This window comes from Hippoglossus stenolepis, chromosome 11 (genome assembly GCF_022539355.2).
Source record: "Hippoglossus stenolepis isolate QCI-W04-F060 chromosome 11, HSTE1.2, whole genome shotgun sequence".
Classification (NCBI taxonomy): domain Eukaryota; kingdom Metazoa; phylum Chordata; class Actinopteri; order Pleuronectiformes; family Pleuronectidae; genus Hippoglossus; species Hippoglossus stenolepis.
In genome coordinates, this window is record NC_061493.1 from 10,416,379 (window position 1) to 10,433,711 (window position 17,333).

The 17,333-nt window shown below is 40.4% G+C and overlaps 1 protein-coding gene across 3 annotated transcripts in view; it reads right to left on the reverse strand.

Moving 5' to 3' along the window:
- Positions 1 to 5,625: 5,625 nt before the first annotated feature.
- clstn2a (calsyntenin 2a) overlaps positions 5,626 to 17,333 on the reverse strand; it is a 134,157-nt gene continuing 122,449 nt past the window's right edge. The window contains exons 11-19 of one of the 3 annotated variants that reach the window (XM_047342056.1): positions 14,404 to 14,570; positions 13,965 to 14,113; positions 9,979 to 10,184; positions 9,637 to 9,804; positions 9,361 to 9,506; positions 9,061 to 9,181; positions 8,403 to 8,593; positions 8,010 to 8,223; positions 5,626 to 7,965 (exon numbers count right to left, since the gene is read on the reverse strand). In XM_047342056.1, coding sequence (XP_047198012.1) covers positions 8,011 to 8,223; positions 8,403 to 8,593; positions 9,061 to 9,181; positions 9,361 to 9,506; positions 9,637 to 9,804; positions 9,979 to 10,184; positions 13,965 to 14,113; positions 14,404 to 14,570 — 1,361 coding nt within the window. In that variant the 3' untranslated portion in view covers positions 5,626 to 7,965; position 8,010. The other 2 variants (XM_047342055.1, XM_047342057.1) reach the window with 2 other exon arrangements.

Here is a 17,333-nt window from a genome sequence, read left to right on the forward strand (position 1 = left end):
GGATCCCTGTGTTTCTTTCCCTTCGACATTTGTGTCTTAAAACATCACAGCAGATGCTTTTGAGGAATGTGGGTGATAATAGAGTTGTCCAGAAATACATCTGACACTTAGAAACAACACACAGAGCTGCAGTAAGATGCAAACCAGCCTGATGGTTCATTCAGGGGCCGACACACTCTCAGCATCGAGTGTCTGAGGGAGTATTTTATCCACAGAAGGAGCCACTGACAAGGAAAATTGGGCCGTAAACTATTTGGCCGTAAGTTCTCCCGATTGTCAAGTGTGCAGTTTCCACTTGAGAAAGTAAGCCGCTAACGTGCAGCCCATCAGCTCCTGCAGCTGTAAATACAGCTCCCACTCTCACACTCAGCTGGGGACGTATTGATGCGCTCGACGTCTGAGAGGGAAAAACTGCAGGGAGCAGACAGGGTGAGAACACGGACGCTGGTGAGAGCTGCATGGTGAGTTTCCAGGCTTCATGTTTCTGCTGCACAACGTGGGATCAGACGCTCACTAAAGCAACATCAGGTCTGGCTCGCCACGTCTGAAACACACGAGGGACTGATGTTTGAGAGATCAATAGCAGACAGCTGGTGTAATGAAGCTCCGCAGCCTCACCATCCAGACACTGTACTGTAGATCAGACGCTCACAATTTATCAGGACTGATCAACAGACAGCTTGATTTATTGCACACTGACGTGAAAACTGTGCAGGAAGCAGGAGCTCAACTTTGATAAGGTCGCACAAGAGAACCAGGTTATTTACGACAGAGTTCTGTGGGACGACAGACGGTGATAAACCAACAGCAGCTCACAGACGGTGCCGTCTAAAGTTAAAAAACTATTCTAAATAACGTTTTACGAGGCTGTAAACACAAACTGAGCTTGGTTTACAGAGTACGTAGCTGTTTTATTTGCAAAGCATAATTATAGTTGTGCATAATTTAAACAGAAGTTTGACTAGTGTTTGGGAATATGAGTTTCATGTTAATCCCAATTAACATCCGATAATAGTAAGTGACTTTCAAATTTATGGAAATGGTGCTAATGGGAAGCATTCAAAGGAAACAGAAACAACAATACTTCCAGTCAACCAGAAAACCAATAATGTTGAAATATAATACTCCCAACAGTCCCCTCATGAAACCACGTTTCACTAATCCAGATTTTGGTTTGGATCTGCACCAAACTACACACATTTCTAAATATCGGTCCTCTAAACATCACTGATTTTTTTCAACAAGATAATTGAATTAAATGTTTAAAAACGCTTTATCTCACAATATTAAAGAATGTGGATCCTTGCCAGAATTTCATGGAAATCGGTTGAGTAGTTTTTGTGTGATCCTGCCAACTATCAAACGAAAACAAGGCTGAATAAAACAGTATTGGTCCCACAGTTAATCCTAAAGGCTGATCCACTGCCGACTTCACTGGCAATACTCACTGTAGCTCATTATGATATATATCAATCGAACCATTCATTATAATGGTTTATAAAACAAACCATATCTCTGTGAGCTCAGTGAGAGGTTAGTCCCCCTCTTACAAACTGTCTGTGTGGAAATGATGAACAAGAAACCTCCTTTCTGCATCATTGAGGTTCTATTGGACATTTAATCCCGGTGGATATCACACTGTCTGTTTCTGTTACATCTGTTCACTTTCTGTGCTCGACTATTCCACATGTGACAGTTAATGTTTATGAAGCACATCATTAGAAACTACTGTTTTTATAGATGTATCTGACATAATAATCACGATCAGAAAGAGACGCCTCTCGTGTCATGGCCACCAACAGTGTTGTGAAATTTCCGAGTAAATGATGGCACATGTTTCACCACTCAAACACTCATGAGCTTGATCAGAACTGCCTAGAGGATGAGTGAGTATCTTAGGCAGCCTTCTCCCCTCACATCTGTCACACGTTGGATTAAGGTCAGTAACACATCCACCCACTTCCTGCAGTGACTGATCAGCTGTCAGAGGTGAGAAAGTAGGCTGGTTTCAAAACGTGTCTCCAGAGGTGAGCTCCCACAGCAGGAGCTCTCCCCAGGGAACAGGAAGCGTCTGAGGAACTCATTTCTCCATCGGGGGAATCAGGGTTTAAATTAAGTTCTGGTGAGATCAATGTGTTTCACCTCCCAGGAGATTATAGATCCTGGATTCTTTTTTAAATTCCCAACACCAGCATTCCTGCCATTTTTCATGTGAACACTAGGTGCTACATCATGAATGTCTCAAAGGAGATTATAGAACTGTATGACCTTATCCCCGTTTTTTAAACTATTCTACATTTTTGAAATGGTCTCACCCCTGTAAGAAGACCAACTCTTTAATGTAGTCAAGCTACATGAACATTTTAAAGGTGGAAAATCCTTTAAATAGTAAAAGTTCTGCAACATAATTAACAATTAAAAGGTTCAGTGTGAGATTTAGGTGAAAGGGATCTTTTGGCCGAAATTTAATTAAAAAAAAAACATAATGATGTTTTCACAAGTGTGTTTCACCTAAATTGTCGAATTGTTGTTTTCTTTACCTTAGAATCGGACCCTTATATTGAAACTCTTTATATTTACATTTGGAGCAGGTCCTCTCTACAAAGGACGCCATGTTTTTTACAGTAGCCCAAACTGGACAAACTAAAACCCTTTTTTTTTAGCTATTATGACGACTGAAGACTACCACAGGTTCTGTTTCATGTTTCGAAGGGGAGGGTGAGGTGAGGGGTATTCAGCTGCAACATGCAACTTCACCACTAGATGTCACTAAATTCTACTCACTGAACCTTTAAAGTCCTTTTTAACAGTTGACTTTTTAAAGTTTTATATTATCAGCAGAAGGATTTGGAGCTGAATCATGTTTTTAAACTACATTCCCACCACTGCAAAGGACCCACACAATTTGTGTAATTATAATGTGTAATGTATGAAAATCTAAAACCTGTAAAATACTTTAAACACAGAAAAATATCTGACTGTGAAATTGAAGGAAAACAGTGTTTGTTTCTATATCTGTCCAAATGATGCACACACACACACACACACACACACACACACACACACACACACACACACACACACACACACACACACACACACACACACACACACACACACACACACACACACAGACCCTGCGGTTGCATTGGCTTCATTTCAAACATTTAACCCTGACAGTTGCCAAAAGGCACCAAAGCAGCACTTTAGTTTCTATTCTGGGACTTGAACAGGAAGCTGAGGTGTGAAAGGTTCCACAACACAACACAACACACTTCTCTCCGGGGACGAGCAGTTTGCCTTCAGAGCGGAAATAAAGACCACGATAAAAAAACCACATGGACATTTTCCAAGTGTTTCTGATGAACAAATGATTTGGAGAAATTGCAGAATAAACAGCAGTGATGTCCTGCACTGTTTTTCATGAGTCATGAGTCCTGACTGTATATAAAGATGGACAATATGACGTGTCCCCCAAAGCCAAAGCGTAACCATTGCCCCCTGGTGGCTGGCTGCAGTTAGGGTAAAACAAATCCCCCCTCCTCCTTGTTAGGAGATGGGATATGGAGCGAACTAAAAAGTAAAAGTCAAATAAATTTTTTTTCAAAGATGATTTCTATCCGGTAAAGTAGTTCTTAACACACTGATGTATGTCCAAGCGTTCATATTTCTGAAGAGTTTGATTTTAATTAGTTATTAGATGCTGTGAATACACAGTGAATCATCCTGATTGGATCATAATTGGTTAAATAAAATGAAGAAGAAAAGAATAATAAGAGATTCAAGTACGAGATTCCACAACCGAAGAAAACCAGTCAAGTAAAAAGCTGAACAAAGTTATTAGCAGTTAGTCACATCGGGTCCATTAGAGTGGTATTGAACATGCGGCGCTCATCAGTTAAAAAGGCCCAATAAGCTGCTAATTAGCTGATTGTGTTTCTCACGTCCTCGGGGAGCTGCACAGTGTCGACATGAATACTCAGTGCTGCTTCGAGCAGAGCTGCAAAGTCTGAGAAGTGAAAAGTCAGAGAATCTAAGAGATGAACTCAGAGAAAAACAGCTGAATTCATTTACATCAAATGTCTGTAATGGGATGTTTGACAGACGGAACGGTTCAGAAGGAGAAATACTCTTCACTGCAGTTTGTTGTGTGTGGATTAAATACAGGAGAGACACCAGTGAAGTCACACTGTCACATCTAATATTATATGATCTTAGAAATTAAAATGATTGTTCTGTGTGTGTTTACACATGCACACACACACGCACACACACACACACACACACACACACACACACACACACACACACACACACACATCTGCTCATTGTTCCAGTTTCATGTGTTTTGAATATTCAACCATAACATCACCGGTGACAATTCTGAAGACACACTTCACTGTGGAGAATGAATCGTTTTCCTCATGACAGGACTCACCACATTCTTACATCATGCTACATCATTAAATGCAAATATTTCAATATTGCATGAGCTTATATAAAACCGTCTATTTCCTCAAAACTTAAGTTTGTGACGGTTTCTGAAATCAAAATATTTGAATCTGTGACGGGAGGTTTAACACAATTTACTTGCACTCAGTTACTCTTTTAATTATTGTCTATAATGTGTAAGTGAACCTGTGGATTGCTACTAATAATAATTAATCAATTTACAACAGAGAAGAAGTTTAGCACATGTTTAATGAGGAAGACTTCCTCTATGACCCGTTCATTCATTCTTTCTCCCTCACTCTCATTGCCTCTAATCAGCTTGGGTGTTTATTGTAATCCAATCAGATTTGGCCATGATCTCAATCAGCCAATTGTGTCGCTGCTGTCAAAGTTTGAATCTGTTCTCCTCTCTGGTGCTGTCAGGTGTTATTTCAGTGATTCTCTGCGACCCTCCTCTTCCTCCTCAGTCATCAGTCTCCACTCATCTCATTCAGATCCTCATTGCTCTCTATAGATCCATCAACCATCCTGAGGTTTCATATACTGTGCACAGCCACGCCCACTTTCGAACCTTGATGACATCACAAGGGGTCTAACGTCTCTCCTGATTAAAATGTATGTTTCTATTCTTTGTCTTCTTTCTGCATCTAACCTCAGAGCTAGTTGGGATCCTTTGGAAAGTGTCCACCTTCACGGTTAAACAGCTAATTTCATTCACACACAGATTTTCCCTTTGAGTGTTTTTTACTGCTCTAATAAAGGTTTTACAGAGAAGCCAAATGTGAGTACACAGAAGTGACTGGTGTTCAGTTGTACAACAGGGCAGACACGACAGAAAACATTTTGTTAAATGGTTTAGAAAATCTTCTTTTATTGTCTATGGCTGTGGGATTAAGCACAATGAGGCTTCAAATATGAATTTCTCATAAACTGTTGTATAAATATTTCAGTCTTTTGGCCCAGAAAAACAAACAGTGTGAACAAATGCATGGATGTCATGGAGATTGTTCCGCTCTCTGTCTGTGTGAGCTCATTATGTAAAACCCCCGTCAGCTCCAGCATGTGAGGAACCCAGGCAGCTCGCCAGCTTCCACGATGACAGTTTATCAATTATGTAATTTACCGTGAGTCATTTCAAGACGTCTACTGTACAAAGAAGAGCGAGAGGCGCCGTAGAGTCTAAAACAAGTCTTTATTGGTCAATATACAGAAAGCAGTGGGACGACCACTAAAGAGAGAGAGATCCCAACCGTTTTGTTTACAAAAAGAAAAAGAAACGGATATATAAAATAACTGTCTTGAACATTTTTACAGGGTTTGTTTTTATATGTAAAAGAATCTTTATTTTTTTTTTCTCTTTAATCTTTCAGAAGCACAATATGACAAAGGGAGCAAGGCAGTTGTTTCACAATGATGACATCACAACCACAGGTTCTCAAAGGCCGACAGAGGGAGGGAGGACACAAACCAGTTAGAGAGAGAGAGAGAGCTCAGAGGGACGATACCGGCATGGAGAGGAATGAACTTTCATTAAATCTGTTATGATGAATGGTACAAGATGGAATCAGTATCAGTGAAATTTCTGCTCATGGTTCTGGGGAAGTTGTGCAGGACCGAGGACGCCAGTAAAACAAACAATCACTCTGCTTCTCTTCTCCAGCAACATTTAGCAAAGTTCCTCTGATTCACACTCTGTCAGACACATCCGTCTAAATTTTGATCCGCGTTTATTCTAAATTAGACGTTTCACAAAAATAAAGACGGACTATTAAAGCATTAACCCCCCCCTCAGATGTTTCCATGGTAACAATCTGATATCTGCATATCAGCGGCAAAAAGAGGAAAATAAAGCTCTGAATTTGCGGGGTTCACGATGTAGACTGTAGTAATTGGTTGGAAATATGCAGAATTGTAGATGTCATCAGTTTGTCCATGAAACTGTCCTGACTCTGATGGACACTTGATGCAATGATGGTTTACCACATCTGGGCACATGCTCAGAGTCCTGGAGCCAATGGAGTCCCTTGGCTGTAAGATTTATTATTAGGCAATATATTCTTAAAGTTTCAAGTATTTCTACGTCTTTAAATATTGGATGAAATGTTGCATGATTATGAAATAGTTTGAATGTTTGGTAAATGAAATGAAATCATTTTATTATACATTTTCATTGTGTTAAAACTGTATCTGACACTTACTGTTGTCTTAACATGTAAAAATAAATAAATATAATTTTAAAGTGACATATGCTGCGTGGTTGAAGGGCCTGTGTAGTATTTGGGTACGTGGGTAGTGGTTTGAAAATCCATCCATGATAAGAAGAGGAACTTTGCCATGTCACATCAAGAAGCCACATCGTCTCAGCTCTGCTACAGGTCTGCACTATACTGACGTTTTAAGCTGCAGGGATGTCCAACTGAGATGCATTATGGGTAGTGTAAGATCAGGCATATTTTTGAGATTGACCCATACTGGGCAACAAAGGTCCAGTCAGGCACTGATTCTCTAAAAGTCTAAATGGTTGGACTTTCAGTGTCTGTGAATTGGTTTTACTGGATCTTTAACTGCATAGAAGGCTTTGTTTGAATGGAATTAAAAACAAGGGTTAGTGGTTTTCATGAAGTGGATTTCAATAGTAAATAGTCACAACATTTCATCTGCTGAAAGAGAAAGAGAACCGATCTCCCCCTACATGAGGCCACCGGAGTGGTACAGGACACAAATGCAAAATATATTTTAAACAGACAATAATTGATCTTTGACTTGTGTGTAAATCAGGATTAATGTGGAATATTAATGTAAAAGATGCAGATTTCTCTCTTGTCTCCAGGCCACAGAACCACAGCACTGTGATGTGTTTGGTGAAAGCACTGATCACACACATGTTAGAGACAGAAAAGTGTTACAGATGTCGAGTTAACGATGAGAACAGAGGTTATACACTTAGTGACAATACAGCTATTTTATTTCTACTAAATAGGCTGAAGGAATTCTATTAAAAAGGTTTAATGGATACATTTATCAATGGATATGTACGGGGATACATCTCGCTGTTAAATCTGTTAATAACTCGCCGTCTTGCTGACAATCTCTTTAGAGAGGAACCAATACAAAACGAATCTGAGGACACACGTAACTGTAAATATTAAATGTGGACGTAAAAGCTCAAATCATCCTCGTGTCGCCATTTTTCAGATTTCACTCTTGATCGTTTGCGAGTTTGAGGTTCAGTGTTATCAGTGAAACTCTGACTAATTCTGCACACTTAATGAAAGGGCTGTGCTTGTCTGATGTATTTTGTTCTGCCTCACTGACTGTGATGTGAATCTTAATTCATGTGCATACAGACGCTGAGAGGCAGCAGCTGATTCTGTTCTTCTGACTTTGTCCAGCAGAGGGTGATGTTTCATTAAAAATAACAACTTCGGAGCGACACACTTGCAGAGACTGTTGTGTATATGTAGGTATATATTTGTGTGTGTGTGTGTGTGTGTGTGTGTGTGTGTGTGTGTGTGTGTGTGTGTGTGTGTGTGTGTGTGTGTGTGTGTGTGTGTGTGATCAGTATGTTATGGAGGAACTGTCCCACTCAAGTCTTCCCCTCTGCTTCCTCTTCTTCATCTCCTCTCTCTCTTCCTCTTCCTCCTCTTCATCTTCGTCACTGTTGTCTGACTCAGCACTCGTCAACCCTTGTTCTTCGTCCTCCTCCTCCTCTTCCTCCACCTGCTTCTCTTCTTTTACCTCCTCGTCCACAGCTTGAGCTCCTCTCATGTTCTAGAGAACAGAGTGATTTAGTTAAAAATCCTAAATCTGGTTATCGCAACTTGCAACAAATTCCAGAGAGTTAAGAAAAATCAGAGGGAAACAGTATCAGAAACGTCAGATTTGGTGACATGGTCCATTGTGAAGACAATTAAAGAAACAGCCAAAAATGTCAACAGGTTCTGAGTTACCTCCATGGGATTGACGGTGATGTTGAGGGCAGACTTGTCCCAGTCCACCTCAGGGTCTTTGACCTCGTCCTCGTCCTCTCTGGACCCCTCCTGATGCGTGGCGTGGATCCTGTACACACCAATCACCACAATCACAACCAGGGCGGCGATGCAAACCACGATCACTGCTGTGGCTGCTGGTGGCGCGGCTCCTGGACGAGAAGAAGAGAAGTAGAAGGTCTCCGTTTAGTTTGACCTCTGCCAAGGAAGTTATGTTTTCATCTGCATTTGTTTGTCTGTCAGTTTGTTAGCAGGATTATACCAAAACAGTGGGATTATTGCAGGTTTCATAAGGGAACTGTATGTGCTCTACTGAGTGCCATTCAAGTATTAGATAATAAAGCTAATTCTTAATGCCTTATTTTCATTGTACAATCCTTTTGCTTAAGGTTTGAGCCTTGAATAGAATTTTATCTCTTACAGCTGTAATCCTACTTTTGTTGTTATGGTTACCAATTCAACAATACAACTCTACCCTTAAATTTCACAGCTAAGATTTGGTGATGAAACAGCTCATCCATTAATGTATGTATTTGTTAAACATAAAAACTGCCCTGTTCCTCAGCAGCGAGTCACAGAAAAGACAGTGGGACCTGCTGCAGTCACTTTTGTTACTTACCTGACATGTGTGAGTTTGGAGTGTGTATCATGAGTGGGTGATGGACAGGTCTCATGTACTGAGGCTGGGCTGCCATATGATTGACATGTTCCACAGGCGCTGAGTGGTGGAGAACACCGACCTGCAGCGACACGGCAAAGAGACATTAACGTCGGAAAACAGAAGCTGGGTAAGTCACGAAACATGAATAAATAAAATGTAAAAAAAAAAGAAAAGCTAATTAATAAGAGAAACAAGAAAACAAAGATCAAATGGAGGAATAAATAGTGCACGAGGAAAAAGGAAGAACATCAATCTGACCTCCAAGTTGAACTCGTTGCTGGTGTAACGCCCGTTGAGTTCGGAGCAGGTGAGTCTGAACCTTCGCTCAGTCAGAGTGGCAGGTCGCCAGTTCCTGTAGCGCACCTGCCTCAGCGCCTGCTCATAGTGAGCCATGGAGTCCACACCTTGTAACACACGGGGAGACATGTTATACTGACTGCTACACAAACTGCCATGTTGGTGTAATACACAGAGAGAAAATGTGGTGAATCTCCTGTTCACATGTACAGTAAAATGAGCATGGAAGTTTTCTACCATATATTGAAATTCCAGAGGTGGAGTTGGTGGCGTCCAGATGTTTTCCCAACAAAGCGTTGTGATGAATCTCCAGACTCTCTCTCTCGGGGCTCAGCTCCTCTCCAATGACCAGGATGTCACAGTAGTCCAGGTTGTGCATCACCTCCATCACACCCGGCCTATGGACTGTGAGCATGGGAATATGTGCAACAGGGATTTGAATGTGCAGTTTGCTGAAGAAAAGACTGTAAAAATCTTTTCACAAAGAGTAAATTGGTTCATTAACAGCGACACACATTAACTGGAACATTATGACATGAGAGCATCGTAACAAGCCGGTGCCGCAGCCTCTCCACTCACATCCACCGAAGCTGCCTCCCTTCATTACGGTGCTGGTGATGTGAAGCTCCTTGAAGGGTGCCACACCCAGCGGGCCCTGCAGGTCAGCGGCAGGCCTGACGAGTCGATTAGATCCTGTAATTGTGATTCTCGGTTCACTGGGCGGCAGCACCATAACCACTGCCTTGACGTCCGGGACGGAGAGACACGTGTCCTCCCCGAAACACCTGACACACACGGGAGACGAGAAGAGAGGTCACTACTTCACTTCTAATGTATGTCTTCATTTAGCTTTACTTGTGTCGTGTTAAATCTCATGTATTTGAGCTATTTTTTGTCACAAATAACAAACATAAAATATAAAAATACATTGTTTGTTGAAAATATTTTAAAACTTGCATGAATCCTTAGTTTTATCATGTAATATCCCTGTTACTATTATGTTCCTTGCAACTGGCCACTACAGAGCAGTAAGAAGAGCAGGGATGAAAACAAACATCCCTCATGTGAAACAACCAAAACTCTTTATAACTTTGGCAAAGCTCATATTAAGATGTCTGATGAGGACAAAAACATTCATTTAGTTGTTTGATGAGAATGGCTTTTTGGTTTCATTCACACTGGTGAATAAATAAGTCAAATTAATGAGCCACAGTAGTTGTTGTGATGGAAGTTTTCTGGAAGCTGGTGAAAGGAGAACTCAGGCAGCAGCTGATGTCTTATGCAGACGGTTTTAATGTAGGCTTGATGCATCAAGGAGACCAGAAGACGATCACTATACAAATGCAAATACAGTCACATTGAGGCAATTTTCACCCCCAAGTCTGAAGAGGTCTCCCACAGCATCCCAATTTATGTCCCTCATCTTGCGTCACCCATCCCAACAGCACATCCACGAGAGCATGCATACCTAAACTTTAGGTCTAGAACCTGATGTAATACGCAGAAGAATTGGAGTTGGTGCCTCTCTGTCTGGGCATCTGAATTAAATATGAAAGTCCGTGAGTGTAGACACTACAATGTACTGCTACTTGGCCCTTTATCTATAACCTGACCTTGGGTCCTGCTCGGAGTGAAGGGAGTATCTGAGGAGTGAGTCAAGCTGTTCTCATGGTGAACACATTTACTGTACGAGGATGGTCAAAAACTCTCTCACAGTTCTCACTTGAATATATTTTCTGTCGACAGAGAAGATTCTCCTTACAGCTCACACCCAGGCAGCAATTGAAATATCGCAGTATTGAAGCATATGAGAGGGAACAGATGATAAGTCCAGGTCTTGAAATTCATGTCACGATCTCTCATCTGGCGAGAGTGGAGACTCTCTCAAGGTTCATCTTATATCCATGCCAGAGACAGGACGGAGACATCGAGCACTAAATTTAACAATCCTAATCTAAAGTGTTTCTGCTGAGGACTTATGAGCTCTCAGGTCAGCCACCTGTGACACAACACTTTGGACAGGAGCAATAAAAGATGCATTAAGTCACAAGCTTCCAGAGGAAATAGGTTGTCAGTGTCATTGCTGTAGTCACCATCCAACAAGCAACGATCAGAGGTAAATCTTTGGGTTTTATTTATGAAGCGTTTGATGGAAAGCGATCAAACAACCCTCAAAATGTAATTAAACTTAGAGAAGGTCAAAAACCCATACCAGCATCGGAAATGCCTCCGGTACTTTAAAAATAACTAGGTACAAATCTACTTACTGATCCAATACCACCTGTTTAAAGTATATTAGTTTAACCCAGATAAAACAGCTATTTTCACTTCTTGTGCCCCTTTCCAAAAAAACAGTTGTGCTGCACTGGCCTTGACAAGTACTGTTTTTAGAGGGAGGAAGAAGTGATTTTTGGTAGTGAAGTGTTAACCAGAGCTCGCTGACATCTCAGCAATTTGGAAAGGCCCACAAGTAAAACAGCAAAGTGTATCATATGCAAGGCTATGTTTTCCATTTGACATCTTTTTCAGGTTAGAAAAGAAATGTTGATAGATCCTGATTGGTACAAAAAGGTACGGTGTGTGACATCACCCTTCTGTTACTGAGCCCCTCCTACATTAAACCGATAAGAAGAGACAGAGAAATAAAGAAAACTGTCCAAACTTTGAACGAACTATGTATTAATTTAGGATCCATCTCTATGACTGAAAAAAGTGTTGTAAATGATTATAACTTCTGAGGCGACAATGAGTAGGTTAACATGCAACTATGACAATATTCACAATTTCCTAAACGTCATTATATTCTGTTATTGTACTGTTACTGTTATATATAAATCTGACATTACAAATACACGTTTTCCCCCGAGCCATGTGGGATAAGTTGATGTAGGACATGTATACAGCTCATTTGGAATTTGCCTCTCGGTTTGTTTTGTATTGTAAACAATCCAACGAGACCTGACTGATATCACATATCAGAGATTAAAGTATCCACAATGTGTAATAGGAGAACACATTATCTCCTTTTCCTCAGATTCAACCGACTGTATGTGCTGTGTGTAAAGGTGGACGTATCAGTCTTTATCTCCAGGGGAGCTGTGAAGTGTTGTTCAGAGTTAGACTCCACCGCTGCTCCTTCAGCTCGTTTCACTTTATCGACCAGCGCACAACTAAACTGATTTCACCTGCCTGCGTTTGTTGCTCTACAAAATGAACAGGCACTGGACGGGTGTGTGGACGGGAGCAGACGCTAAACGTACACACTGTGAGACACGTGGACGAGCACACACACACACACGTATACAAAAAATATAACGGTTTAGTGGGATGAAACATTTAATTTCTCTCTCGCTCCACTGTTAAAGGTGCTGTGTTTACGATGCAATTGCATTATAAACAGTATGTGTAAAACTTGTCATAAAGAGGAAAATAACCACTCCAGCTGTACAAGAAAATGATTTTAAGATAAGTTATGATTGCATTTCCATTCGATTTTCATTTTTCCCTTGACATTTTTGTCTTGATGGTAGCATTAGAGAACCATTTAACCATTTGCTTTCTTGTTGTGCTGCACTTTGTACTTTGTGTTAAAAAGAGCTCTATAAATATAGTTATTATAGTTATTATTATCATAGTAAACTACCAGGACACGGCAGGACACCGATTTGAATAAATTCTTTCAGTCATTTTAAATTTGTTTATGGAGCAAATGTAGATTTCACCCACACCAGAGCGAGAGAGAGAGAGCAAACAGAAAACAAAAGAAGACTGGAGCAATATGGTGGGTTCCAATCAGCAGCAGGTTGAATCTCTTTAATGGCCAGATGCTCTCTTCAGAGGTTTAATAGTTTTTTCTCTAATGATCCGCCCTCACTGGGAGTTCTGAGAAACACAACACATCCGACAGAGCTTTAACTTTACTGCGCCACCAATCCTCCGGCTGTTTGTAACTTATGTTATCATCCACTTCTCCTCTGTCACCAACATGGTTTATGTATTTTGTATAGAACATTTCACACTAGTGTTCAAGGGACAGTTAAGAGACCTTGCACTTTTATTTAACAACCCGACAACTCCCTCAGACTTTCACTCTTGCTGAAAGTGTGTTCTTAGTCCTTCAGCAAGATGTGTGTTGTTTGGGGTTAAAAGTTTGAATTGGAAACCAGTACATTCACAGCATTAACAGTTCTCTCTGTCTGTCACAAACACAAAGAGATAGAAATAAAACAGTATGGCCCTTCATGACACATTAAATATGAAAGCTGTTTGGCACATCAAGCAGGTCCCTGTGCCTCACAACAGCCAACTCAATGCATGAAGCAAAGGTGACACTGAAATGTGTTGTTTGTTAAAGCACATACACCTTAGTTATTGTACAGCCTGGTAATGAAAAACCAGAGAGACATAACTTGCACCGAGTCAAGGTCAATATAGACAATCAGTGTGTACACGTACACACTGAGAGACAGACTCAACTACTGTAGTGGCTTGGCAGATGTGAACATGTGGAACTGAGTGAATGTCTGTAAAGCGGGATTGAGTTAATTTCCAGTGTGTGTACTCACTGCACTGTGGTGGTGATGTGCAGCCGCCGGAGGCCTGCGGTGGGGAACTGGCGAGAGTTGATGTAGGAGACCTTGGTCATGGCTGTGTTGATGCTGTCCACATCCTCTCCTTCCACAACCAGCACAGACTGGGCAGGGTTGAAATGGAACTGGAAACACGAACACAAACACAAAAATCTTTTGTGTTAATACAACTCAACATGATTTATATCTGGGCTTAATGAGGAAATGTTTCTTAGCAAACGACAACAGCCTTGACAGCTTTAACGGGACAGAAGGTGACACATGAACCCTGAAGAGAATTTGCTGTCTTCTTCAACAGAGCCAATAGGATGGTAAGAAGCTACAATACAACCAGTCTGAGGCTGAAAGTGTGGAGTGTGTGTGTGGAGTGTGTGTGTGTTCTTTGGTAACCCAGTCTCCTTTTTTTCCAACAAACCTTTATGTCCTTAGCCAGGCTCTCAAGGGAGTTGATATCAAGTCCTTCTTTACAGGCCTGCAAACACGAGATAACCTTCTGGGTTTCAATCCGGCCTGGTCGGATCGTCAGACCTGACAGGCTGCCATGGAAATACTGAGTCAACCTGGGGGTGGCTACCTCTCCACCTAAGGGGAGGGGGGGAGAGGAGAGGAAAGGAAAGAGGACAGGAAGATGTGGAGAGCAGGAGAGGAGTATTAAAAAGTGGGGTGGCAAAGGATAATTGGATAGAAACAGACTAGAGAGAATATGATGAAGTATGTGTGTTGCAACTGCAGTTTGCTGGATATAACATCTGTGAATCTGAACCCAATTGAAATCAAGTTAAAAAGATTCTTATTCACCTAAATAATATAAAGACAGATAGTCCTTTTTTCACTTCAACATATTTTAGGTTGTGAATATAAAACTGTTTACTACAGGTTAGGGAAATAATTAAGTGAGGCATCAATAACATTATCAGTCTTTGGATTATTAAAGTAGGTTGATTGTGTTATAGGTGGAGATAACTGTTTTTCTCTATCCTGACATAAGCTTTAACTAACACTCAGCCACTAACTGCATCCAATATTTACTACACTAAAACAGCATGTGAGATTTTTTTATGTCTGAAACAAAATGAAGAAAATAGTGTGTGAATCACATGGTATTTAAAGGGGAAATATTAGTATATGCGCTGTGCAAGCACTGCAATACCAATGACAACAGCAGCATAACAGAACACTCCTAGCAAAAGGTGCAGGGGACAATAACTGCATAATATTTTTAAAGAAAAAACTAAGAGTAGGTTAATTCGTTAATCTGCAATACTAAAGTAAAATCTACACCAAACACGTCCAACACTTAGCTCAACAGTAGATATTCTGACATTTCTTGTCAGGGTTTACAATTGAGCTTTGATGGATGTAACGTGCACTTTACATGAAATGCTTTGCAACTACCACATCGAGAGGGAAATAGATCCTTTAATACAAAATTAGTGGAACCTCTACTGGAAGTCAATACATTGACCGAGTCTCTGAGTCTGTGAAGATTCACAGCACTGGAGTCCATGGTGTCAGCTCCATCACAAATTCAGTCAGACCCTGAGTCTATATTTTACTTCTAAATATCAGATTTTGCTCGGGGACAGGTCAGCTCTACTCTGTGGTGCAATTTCACCACTTCTGATGAAGTGTGTCCTTTCCATCAAATCATAAAGGTCTGAGAACCCTTAACACAAATTACTTCCAGTGCGAGTCTTTTCAATGTAGGTCAGCTATGGCTTAAATATTTTGACAAATTCTAGTGAGGGGTGGTATTCAGTTCAAGTCTCCTTATAGTAATGCAAATGACATCAGAACTGAATGTACCTCAGCCAATATTTATATTCTAAACTGTATTAAATGGCACATTCACACATATATATCAACGTTAGTTTAAAACTACCTGTTTTTTTAATTACACATGTTCTTTAGATGTCTGTACTTTATAACCTAACTGGCATTTCTTATTGTGATTCATTAGTTACCTGAAGTATTAGCTTTTGATAAGAAGCCTAACAATAAGGTTTTAATTGTTTCTCAAAAGACCACTTTTGAATACAAAGAACAGTGTTAGTAGTTTGCTTCATTGATCAAAGGTTGTCTGAAAATAATTTGATCTGAAAGAGAAGATAGAGAGACAGACAGACACTTAACAGACGTGATGCTCTCCTGGTATAGGGAACTACTCTGCCCAGAGAGGCTCAGGGGAACTGTAGATAATGACAGATGTTATTATGAACGGCAGATTCCAGTGTACCTGAAGGCGTCTATACTCTCTCAGCTCTGTGAGTGTGAATCACACAAGGACGTATGGATGTATAGAGCCGATAAAGCCGGAGACATAACCTGTGTATTATAAACAGATTTAGATATTTGAATCAATCCATATTCTCATTGTGTTTATCTTGAAGTGGGTGGAGGCTGATACTGGTGGTGAATGAGAGCGTAATGGTGGTGATGTGTTACGCATTAACCTTTAAAACACATGAAGCTGGCATACTGATGTGATGTTTAATATGCTGTTGAGTAGCAGGGTAGGTGAATGTAAATCAAGTCGTTTCTTCATATTAACAGCTGCTCCAGTGTTGGCGAGTAACACGTTTTAATGTATTAATGAAAGCAGAAGCAGACATTTAAACACATAACTCCCATCAAATCTCAAAAAGTAACATGACTGGATGTGTAAGTGCAAATAATGTTGCTCCACCAACAAAGCTGCGTGACGAGAAGAAGCTTTGAATCTGCTATACAAGTTCGATGGTCATCGTAAAGCCCCGATACAGTTACACTTCACAGACAATATCTGACTTCCAGATCACAACCAGAGGATATTATCAACCACACTGTTGAGTTTTGTCAGTGATCAAATACTAAAATGCTGAGGTTGCATTTTAGTGTGGCACTTCACTATAGCACTACATTACATACCTATAACAGAGCTGGGGCGGCAACCCTGCAGGAACAGTTTTATGTCCACATTTGTTGCAAGGACATTTTCTGTAGTGCGGGTTTTTATTGCAGATAAAACAGAAGGTGCTGTGGACGTGGTTGTTTTACCCAATCAAATGACAAACAACAAACAAAACAAAATGGCTTGATTTAAAAAATAAATAAAAGTGACTGAAAAATGGCTTAAAGTAAGATTATTAGAACAGGGGGTAAATGTGAGATATATCATGTTTCCACTCAAAAATACCTTTTTTAAAAATCACATTACGGAGGTTGTATTTAATCTGCTTTATTTAGATTTATAGCAAAAAATACTCGACCGATTTCCATGAAAATTTGTGTGTGTATGAGACATATGTTTATGAGATACTTATGTATAAATACATTTTTTACACACACACACACACACAGATATAC